This window comes from Podarcis vaucheri, assembly GCF_965113315.1.
Source record: "Podarcis vaucheri genome assembly, chromosome: 8".
In the NCBI taxonomy this organism is placed as follows: domain Eukaryota; kingdom Metazoa; phylum Chordata; class Lepidosauria; order Squamata; family Lacertidae; genus Podarcis; species Podarcis vaucheri.
In genome coordinates, this window is record NC_138766.1 from 27777534 (window position 1) to 27788411 (window position 10878).

Genomic DNA, 10878 nt, shown 5'->3' on the forward strand with positions numbered 1-10878 from the left:
AATAAATAGAGGCTGAGACTCTTAATCTCAGGGTAATGGGTTCGAGTCCCACGTTGGGTAAAGGATTCCAGCATTGCAGGGGGTTGGACTAGATGACCCTCAGGGTCCCTTCCAACCCTATGGTACTAGGCAGATGGTAGTGCACCCCAGTCCAGATAGGTTTCCCCGAATTTACACAATTTTCTTCTTTAATAGGCGATTGCTTTACAAACCGAGAGGGATTATGGCAGCCTACTCAAACTCAACGCTTTGACATTATGAGGGTTCTAATTAATGGGACATATTTTCAAATTCAGTCATGGCATTAAAGCAATTTTGCCTCGTTCACAGCTTTATATAAATATAGCTATATAAGATCCCGTGGGAGAATTCTCTGCAAAAGAAGCATCTGAGTGCAGCGTTGCTTACGCTTTTCCTGACAAGGCTTTGTGTTCCTGGATTCAACAGGTGAAGTTGTCCCAATTGCTGCATCTATATCACAAGAACCAATTCCTAGGGGCCGAGGGGGGGTGTCTTCGGCTCCCCCATAAAATATTTGACGGCCCCCTCCAAGTTGATGGGCAGTGCCATTCAAATGGTGTCATTGCACTGCATCGTGTGATCGATTATGCAGGGCCGGCCCCCAATATTTTATTCAAGTTGGCACCCCTGATCTATATAGTGGGGAAACATCACCTGCTGAATTTCTGCCTGCCCCGCAGCTGTTAAAGGCACGGCAACTGGGAAGGGGCTGCTACCTAATTTGAGTGTCATGGACAACACGAGCTGCAGCCCTAGCAATGCCCCATTGAAGTCCCATTGAATTCAATGGGGGGTGCTCTCAAGTAAGTTCTCTTAGCGTTGCAGCCTTAGAATGCTATTCCTTTTCAACAGGATACCCGCAAGTGTCTCCAAACATTTTGGCTCCAACTTAAAAGCATTTCTAGGAAAAGATGCGGGGGGGGGGCGACGGCATTGGGAAGCTGTTTCGCCTAAAACAGCGTCTAGCTTCTAAACAGCACTTTTAATGGAAACAATAGTCTTCTAAGGTTGGGCGAGTCTAAAGATTCTTGTGGCTTCGTTTTTGTGTTTAGTGGGTATTTCTGGACTGGAAGCGAACTTGGTGCGAAATGGGCTTTGTGGGGAGGGAACGTCTCCTATTTTGCGCGTTTTGCATGGCTCACAAAGGGCCCCGATAAAATCTCAGGAGAGAAACTGACTGACACGTATTTCGTGCACCAGAGCCTTATGCTGCGTTTGCATAGACATACGTACATCGTAACATGTTGTTTTATTGCTCGCGGAGAAAGAAAAAGAGACGGTTTCACCACTCCTTCGCTAGCGTTGTGCAAACAGCCGAGTGAAGGAAGCTCTCAAGCAGATGGGAAGACGACACATAGATTCATAGAATTGTCGAGTTGGAAGGGATCCCGAGGGCCATCTAGACCAACCCCCTGCAAAGCAGAAATCTCAAGGAGATCATACATGCCCCGAGGGAGGCGGCACCGTGAAACGGTCCATTTACACTCAGCTTGTCCATTCGCCTTCGAAAACAAGAGCAAACTTTTAAACAAAAGGCGCCGAAGAAATATTCACCTTTCCATGGAATTAGCTCTCCTGCCAATGAATGCGAGATCGAGGGTTTCCTTGCTAAGAGCGCAATGTAATCCCGTTCAATAGCTTGTGCGATGCTGCGCTTGATAAAGGCGAACAGGCTGGAATTGAGACCTGACCGTGGTTTTTCAATCTGCACACGCAAAAGTGGCCTGTTCTCTTGGGGGAGGCGGACTGTGGCTGCTGGGGAAAGTAGCGCACAGGTTTGGCTGCACCGCTGTCTGCCGGATTGAAGAAATCCGATGAAGAAACGTGAGGAACTCCAAAGCTTGTATCTCTTTGCTTTTATACTTCGGACACTCCTGACTTAACTCAGAGAGGGTTGCTTTCATACAATGCCCTTAAGAATCGGACTGCTGCTGTTTGGAACCAACACGATTGTGAAGGAGCGAGCGAGCAAAAGATAGCAACTTTATCAATGACGGTTGTGTCTTTGTAACAACCAGAAAATCAGCAGAGGACGTTTTGCTCAACTTCTGCAGTTCTGTTGCCTTTCCCATCCTTTTTGTTTGTTTTTTAAATCAATTTTAGGCCAGATTTCCCGTTCCCCAGCTAGTTGGTTTAGAGATTTGCCTTAATGATGATGGTAGGGACGCTGAGGTAATGTCAAATTACTGGAACTGACAGCCGGATCCTATTGACGTCTTCTACAATGCAAGTCTTATTTGAGCTCTGTGAGATTTACTCCCAAATGTGTGTGTACAGGATTGCATCCTGAAACCATAAAAGCTCCGGTTCCTAATTAAGCCAGTGTTGGAGTCGTTCTATTGAGGTAAATAGAATTCCTCCAGCGTAAGACAGGGGCAACTATCTCCTTTCCCAATCGGTTAAAACGAAGGCTGCTGTCCTAAATCTATTTACCTGAAAGTAAACTTCATTTTAAAATCAATGGTACTTACTCCCGAGTAGACGGGGAGTAGCTGCGTTGGAATTCGCTTGTGGATGGACTCAGCTGTTCCATCCTGTGTACATTTTTCTAAATTTACCACATACTCTAAGCAGGAAAACATTCCCCGGGTCAGGTACCCGCCCTGCCGCCTGAACTGCATTCCTGAAAACGCAAACACCACCACCACCTCGAACCCAAGAGGTCATAAACAAATTGTCCCCCGACAACCTTCCTGGAGAATCTGGCAGGCGGCACAAAAGGATTAGGTTTCAACTCGGGCTTGTCCCTGGCGAAGCGGTCTTTCGCTGTCCACGCCTCCGCCCGCCCCGTCGAATATTTTGCGGTTTGAGTAAGAGTGAAGTCGAGGCTACAATCCTGTACACACTTAGAAGTAAGGCCGCTGAACTCACTGGCGTTTGCTTCTGAGTCGACGTGTGTAGGAATGCACGCTGTCAGGCATCCTAAGGTCTTTCCAAAAATGGTTCTAGGCTTGGCAGAATGCAACAATTGTCCGCCGCCGCCGCCTTTGACTACAAGCCAGCTGGCCGGCCAATGGCTGACTGAGCAGGACTAGGGCACCTCGGCACCATGGCAGCCCCGAGGCTTCAGTTTTACTACTCCTTCTAGGTGGGAAATGAGTCGCTTCGCCCTGTTCTCCGTGGGACACGCGCAGTGCGTCGAAGCACCTCGAGTTCAAACACCAAAGTGTGTGAGTGTGTTGGGTGTGTATGGCTGACTGAGTCAGCCTACTGCAGATTTAGCGTTGAGTAGAAAGGGCTTGTGATGGAAGTGTGGACGCCTCCTTTCAGAGACAAGGCCGGATTGCCGCCTTCCCCCATCTCCCCCACTCCATCTGAACCGGCCAGCACCCTCCAATAATTATCTGAAGCCCTTCTTCCTGTGCCTCCCGCTGGAGAGGTCCGGAGAGTGGGCAACACGAAAATGGCCTTTTCTGCGGTGGCTCCCCATTTGTGGAATGCTCCCCCTCTTGGGATGCTCTTCTGGCGCCTTCATAGAGCAGCTATCCTATATCCTTGACCAAAGAACGGTGCACTCCTGTTTGGGGTGGTCACTCTCTTCCACGCAGCTTCCTGAGGGGCGCGCACATGGAGCAGTGACGGAGGAAGGGGAAGGAAGGGGACACCCGCCTAGCCACTCAGATCAGCTGAATCAACCCTGGCGATCACTGGGGTGACAGAGGCACCAGGAGAAATCTTTTCTCTTCAACCCGTTTTTCGGTTGATTAACATTCCCAGGCCCTTTTAAATGTGTTCGTGGGAGTGAAAACTATTTATTTGTTTTTGTTTCATTATGCATTATGTATTTTTCTGTTGTGAACCGCCCTGGGATCTTCCGATGGATATACAAATTTATTAATCATCATCATCTATGTCTTTTAAGAGCAGCTACAGGCAGTTAAACAACAGAGCCTAGGACTTGCCGATCAGGTCGGCGGTTTGAATCCCTGCTATAGGGTGAGCTCCCGTTGCTCGATCCCTGCTCCTGCTCACCTAGCAGTTCCAAAGCATGTCAAAGTGCAAGTAGATAAATAGGTACCACTGCAGCGGGAAGGTAAATGGCGTTTCCGTGGGCTGCTCTGGTTCGCCAGAAGTGGCTTAGTCTTGCTGGCCACATGACCCGGAAGCTGTATGCCGGCTCCCTTGGCCAATAAAGCAAGATGAGCGCCGCAACCCCAGAGTCGGCCAAGACTGGACCTAATGGTCAGGGGTCCCTTTACCTTTACTTACAGGCAACAGTGCAACAAATGCAGCTTCCTACAGCTATGTTCAGCGCCATCCTTTTGGCGCAGCCGCCAAAGGCCAAAACCCCCCAGCTGTATACAAAGTGGGGTGCCTGGGACAAGATCGCATCTTTCCCCAGTGTATCTTAAGACTGACGAATCTTAAGAAACTGATGTCCTCTGCACCTGCGCTTATAATCACCACCAGGCATGGTTAGATAGGGAACTGTACCCGGTACCTCCACATCTGCGATGTCTAATATTTGGTGGCCCATGTCAATTTCAAACAGGGCGTCTGCAAATCTAGCAGGGATGCTATCCACAAGGTCCCAGCTGCTGGTGCTTTTAATGTGTTTTCCACCCCGGCGCTTTCTCTCTCTCTCTCTCTCTCTCTCTCTCTCTCTCTCTCTCTCCCTCCCTCCCCCACTCTCCTGGCCTCCTATGCATTCCGTGAAGCCGCCACAACCCCCTTGAGCTATGCACAGAGATGCCAGCACACACTTGATAATTTTCATTCCAACTTTTATTTGAAAATAACCAGGATCCACAGCTTCATAACGCGCGCACACGCACACACATCACCACAGACACATTTCCTGAAAGCAGTCTCCCTTTTCGGTGGCAGCATTTTTTTAAAAAATAGGGTTCCGCTTGGGTATCTCTGGATAGTCACAGAAACCCATTTTTTTTTATTTTTGTGGGGCGGGGGTGATGGTTATGAATCAACTTTTAGCAGACTCACGCGGACACACCCCAAATATCAAATTCGTTCTTTCATTGGAAAAAATAAAAAGCGACGGCAGCCTGTATTTGCTGAAACAATAAAAAAAGTTATAAATAAGTTACCCCCTCCCTCTTCCACGAAAGGCTAACCGCAGTGCTCATTCTGGGAAGGCTCACACGTGCATTTTTAAAGGAGCCCTTCCTTCTGTATTCGGAGTACTCGGAAACTAGAGGAAAAGTATAAAGAATTTAGGAACGAAACCCTGAATGGGTTAGACATTGCCTACGTTCAAGATTTCCATCAAAGCCGCCTCTCCCCTCCATCGGAAAGAGGCTTTCATTTAAATAAATATAAAAGCTGTTTTGTCTTTTCTGTCTCCATGTACATCTCTCTGGACTGATCTCTCGCCAGCAGGGAATCTCACCAGTTCACTGCGCCTCGCATCTAGAGTCTACGCAGAGGTGAAGTCAAACAGGCTTACCTCTGCGTAAATATGCGCTAGAATCGGGGCGGTGCTTTTAAAGTTATTCGTTTTTGAACGATGGATATTGCAAATAGTGATTCGCCCCACGCAAGTTCACAACCCACCTTCCTGTGATTCTATTCCCATTCCCACCCCACTCCACTAGCTGGTTTGGACTACCCTTAAGAGGCTGCGGAGGAATTCAGTCTTACGGCTGGCTGCTTACTCAGGAGTAAGTTCCCCTGAAATCCAATGGGTCGATCCCTAACTTAATGTACGCTTAGAAGCGCAGGCTGCAGTCCTGCTGTGTGATGGGTTGTAGTCAACTAACTCTTACCATGATTAACTTAGGTCCATCCATTTCAAAGAGTCTACTCTGAGTAAAGGTTAATTGACCACAACCCTATGTTACCCTCCCGAAAAAACAAGACCCTTTGAGTTAAATGGGGCTTAATCTCTGCCCCCCTCCATGTGTATTTAGCTTCTGTTGAAATCAGTGGAGCTCTTAGGGTTGCCAACTTTTTACTAGCCCAGTTTTGGGGCCTTTGACAGCAGTCTGACCAAGCATCAAGACTGCTAAAGGCACAGGAGCCCCCTTCAACAAGAAGTTGGCAACCCTGCTAAAGTTTGCAGCATACGTACTGTATACAGAGTTCTCGAGGAAGCGGTTTGGATAATCGCAGTTGCCACCCTTGCCACGCCCACTTCGGAATAAGACCCGCTGAGCAGCCTTTCTTCGGAATAAACATAGAAGACAGGACTGCGCTTTAACGACTATACCAGAGTAAGGAGTTCACCCTGGAAACTCACGGCTATAAAAATGGCTTAAAATCTGCGGGTTGGGCGCGCCTCCTAGTCTTGTGAATGGGAAACAAAAACAATTGGACGAATGCCCCCCCCCAACCTATTAGCAGGGCACTATTGCCAGGAGAGAGACACACTCTGGTCCATTTGAAAGTTCGGGTTAAAATCAGATCGAATGACTTTGGGTTTTTATCTCAGGGGAAATCCATCCTTAAGGCACAGAGTCTTTGTACTTTTCAGTCACTGGATTTAAAATAAAATAAAAATGTGCGTAGAGACCTTTCCCATCGCCTGTCCTCAAGTCACCCCTTCATGAGGGAGGGGGCTTGGCTAGTTCTACGGTTACACCGGTAGGGTCTCCGTGGGATAAGGCCGATAGACCTGCTGCAACGACCCGGGCAGCCGGAGGGGGCAGTAGAGCTGAGCGACGCCGAGCGGGACCCCTTGCAGCGATTCCGATGCCGCGGTGGAAGCGGCGAGGAGGGAGGTCCTCTGGGGGAAGAGTTGTTGGGGATCCCCGGACGTCGAGGCCTCCCCCGCGGAGACCTCCAGGAGGAGCGGGTCGGGCAGCCTGTAGGAATACAGAGAAGAGGCCGCCGCGGGTGGGAACGGAGGAGGAGGAGGAAGGAGCCCGAAGGAGACGGCGGACTGGGGCAGAAGGCGAGAATAGCCCGACGGGACGGGCCACAGCATCGCCCTGTCTCCCGCTGGGGTTGCGGGGCGCTGCTGCTGCTGCTGCTTCTCGGACGGCTGGAAAGGGCGGCTCAAGATGCTCTCGATGGCGAAGGAGCTGGAGAATTTCGGGCCCGACGAGGAGCACGACGGCGAGACCGAGGCGGCGGCCGTCGTCGTGGCTGTCCCGGACGCCGCTGGCTGGGGCTCGTGGTCGGCGCTTGGAGAGGGCGAGGCCGAGGGCTGGTGCGCCTGGGCAGGCTCCGCGGCGCCGGGCCTGCTGAGGCGCTTCCTCCGCCTGCGGAAGACGCCGTCGGCGAACGTGTACTCGGAGCTGGGGTTGAGCATCCAGTAGTTGTCCTTGCCCCACGGCCGGGCCGGGTCGCGGAGCACCTTGACGAAGCAGTCGTTGAGCGACAGGTTGTGGCGCACGGAGTTGCGCCAGCCCGTGTAGGCGCCGCGGAAGAAGGGGAAACGGCCCATCAGGTACTCGTTGATCTCGGCCAGAGTCAGGCGCCCCCCGGCGGAGTCCCGGATAGCCATGGCGATCAGCGCGATGTACGAATAGGGAGGCTTCGGGCGACGCGTGTAAGGCTTCCCCGGAGCTGCTTTCGCGTTGCCGGGCGAAGGCTCCGAGCCCTGGCGCGGCGGAGAGGCCCCGACGCCACTGGCCGGGCTGAGGGCGGCGCAGTCACCGTCGGAGCCCAGCTCGCTGTCGCCGGGCAGTGGCGACGCCGCGCTGCTGCTTTCCTGGTCGCTGCTGAGTTTGTCCTCGTAACGCGGGGCGAAGATCTCCAGCTTCATGGTGGCGCCTCCAGCCTCGAAGGGGCCCAGGTCGGCTCCCCCCGCCCACGGGTCTCTTCTTCCCCAGGGATGATCGGTGGGCCTTCCGAGCGCAGCAATGGGGCGGTGTAGGCTCGGATCTCCGGGGAGAGGGGACGCTAACAAAAGTTGAGGTGCATCTCTCCTTTTACGCGGTGGTGGCGGAGCTCCCCTAAGGGGCGACAGTTCCCTTTCTTCCACGGGGGGAGTCACGGAATGTGTCTCGCGGCTTCAGAGCAACGTCTCCGCCTCCCTGGAGGACGAGAGCAAAAATCGGGGTTCCCACGCTAGCAACCCTAAAAAAAAAAAAAAAGCAGAGCTACGGTAGAAGTTTCCGAAGCCCGAATTCCTTTGGGAAAGGGTGTCGGGGCGGAATGTAGCGGTGAGGTCTCTTTCTGCCCCCTCCTTAGTTTGTGAGCAAAAAGGGGGCTTGTTTCCACACCCCAAGTCTCCTCCTTCGAAGTCAAAACCAGCGCGTTGCGCTTCTAGCGCGCGTGGAGTCGGCTGGTTTTCAAGCGTTTTCTCTCGGCAGTCCTGGATGGTGCGTTGCTGAGCAAAGCCAGCCTCTGCTGGCTTTTCCCACCTGGATGATGATCCCTTGAAGGTAGGCTTTTCTCTTCGGCCCAAAATAAGTATCTGGTCCGCGTGGGGGAGGATCCTTCCAAGGAAGATGCGCGCTCTCCCCTCCCCCGCAGCCGGTGGTATTTTATCTTGAGAGTCTCGGACGCAAAGCTGAAGGTAACAGGTGACTGAAGAAACTTTGCGTCAACTTTTTTTTAAACGATATATCCTGGTGGTGCGATTCTCTTTCTAGGAGTGTACTCTTAGATCTTCATAGGCTTCCAGGGGAAGATCGGCAGCAAGTTGACTCCGGTTAGGATTTAAAAAAGAAAAATGGAAACCTGATGTGCTGAATCCGTGTCTTTCTGCTCTCCTTTCCCCCACGTTAGTGGCGCTCCCGCTTGAAGAGCCTGGCGCTTGCGAGCTGTCTGCTGGCGAGAGCAACCCTCGAGCGGCTGTTGTCATCAAGTGGCATTGTCATTATCTCTCTCCACTACTCTCAGGCCAGCCCATTATAACGCTCAGCCCAGTTGGGGAGGAGGAGGCGGAGCTACCCCCCGCCAGGCTTCCGAGCGGCTGCTGGGTGGAGATGCAAGGTAAGTCAGACAAAGGTGGGCATCTCCCGAGAGACAGCCTCGATGACAGGGAGAGCTTGTTGGAAAGCTGGGGCGGGCAGGTTGTTTGTTTGGCTCTGGCCAAGTCCCGCCCTCTCCTTGGGGTTCCTCCAATGAAAGGAGCCCAGTCAGGCCCCACCCCTTCTCCTCCCACTTTGCATAGCAGGTTACTCTTCTCAGGTGTAAAGTGCAAATTGATTTATAGGTGGCAGAGTCCAACCTGTTGAGGGATGGTGCTCCCCCCTCCCCTATCTTGGAAATTACTTTGCAATTAGTAAATAAATACACACAGCCTCCTATAGAAGGTATTGCAACACTTTCCTATTACGGTTTTGAGTTCCGAACTTTGAATTCGCAACCATTCATTAGAACTGAGAGCGATTAGAGTGTCCATTCAAATGCCCACTCAGTCCTGAAACTCTCTGGTAGACCTGGGCTGAGAGCTAATGATTGACTACCTGACACAGACCCTCCCTATTTTCCTAGAGACAACCCTTGATTTAATCCCAGAATGTCCCACTTTTCCTTAGGACGTCCCTATTATCATCAGAGAAATGTTGGAGGGTGTGGACTTACCTGACCCCTGAGTCATCTAGAGGCAGCCCTGTATAGGAGTTTTTTGTTTAATGTTTCATTACATTTTTATGGAAGTCGCCTGGAGTGGCTGGGGCAGCCCAGTCAGATGGGCAGGGTATAAATAGTAAAACTCTTATTATGGAATAGGACACCCCTATTTTCATCTGAGAAATGTTGGAGAGTATGCTGGCAGGGTTGTTGGGAAGGTAGAGGGGTGAGCGATGCAATATGAGTCCCAAGTTCAAGGAAGGACAGGGTATAGATGCAATTAATATTCATAATCATAGGATTCTTAAAGAAATGTTCGTTCCCAATCATGGGTGTACATGGGGATAGCAGTTTTATCCACTGTGGTCCTGCTGAAAGTTATATCTGTGTAATATGGTAGCTATAGCTGGAAAGACCCAGGTTTGTGAAATTCACCACTTGACTCTTTGCAAGATCATTGTGACAATGTAGTGAGGGAGAGATAAGGGCCATGTATGTCAGCCTGAGACCCTTGGAGGAAGATCAGGGTAAAGTGAAATAAAGACCTGCTATTGATAAATACTCCAATTCAGTAGGAGTCACCATCTTCAGCCAGGAGAGCCAAATGCTGTGAAATGATTTCAAAAAAACAGGATGCTCTTAAAAGTCACTCAGTGTGCTCCCCCCCCCCCTTGTTGCAAAGTGACAATGGAAGTCACAAATGTGTAAGAGCGTCCCCAGGACTGACTTTGTTACTGCCAGTCTGTAAATGAAAGCTGCTTGAACACACGACTGCTGTTCTGCCATTTTGTGCCAAGGTGAAATAATGATATTTTAAATTGACAAATCGTATTCATGTAGTAAAATAAAATTCATTAAAAGAGTGTTGTGGTTTGTCTGGACTCGCAATTCATTTTCTGTTTTTATTTGAATTGTCCACATTTATTTTTGCTTTCTCCATTTCATACAGCTGTGAAAAATGAAACTCCGGTCTTAAACATGTCAAGCACAACTTAGCACTTGAAGTCCCCTTTCCCCTTTCCTTCATTTTTCATTGGGACTTAAACATGCTTAAATTTGAGTGAATTGTGCCCACTCTTTGGAAGTTGACTTCCGTGGTATATTCCAAATGATCCATACATTTCAACCAAAGTTAAATCACTTTTAAACTGCATTGGATTTCAGCATGAGAGATATTAGCATGTGCTTAGTTCTTTCATTGAAATCAGTCTGGCTTTCCAGGTGCATAACTTGGGCTTTGCACTTTAAAACAAAAACTACAACAAAATCTTCTCCCTAAAAATTATCTCCTTCTGAAAAGAGTGGCCGCTTTGCTACTACTTTCCTGTTAGGTGGGGATGGGGAAGAAATGTATCCAAAAATATTGAGAGGTAGTAGGCAACATTATGGCAAGAATCACTGTGATGAGTGGCTTAGGATACATGCATCTCT

General features: G+C 50.2%; 1 protein-coding gene across 1 annotated transcript; it reads right to left on the reverse strand.

Annotated features, from left to right (window-relative positions):
• Window positions 1-4728: 4728 nt before the first annotated feature.
• On the reverse strand, window positions 4729-10301 carry FOXQ1 (forkhead box Q1). The gene has a single exon (XM_082234595.1). It carries the CDS (start codon window positions 7688-7690, stop codon window positions 6557-6559), a length of 1134 nt encoding a protein of 377 aa, XP_082090721.1. The 5' UTR covers window positions 7691-10301; the 3' UTR covers window positions 4729-6556.
• Window positions 10302-10878: the final 577 nt, after the last annotated feature.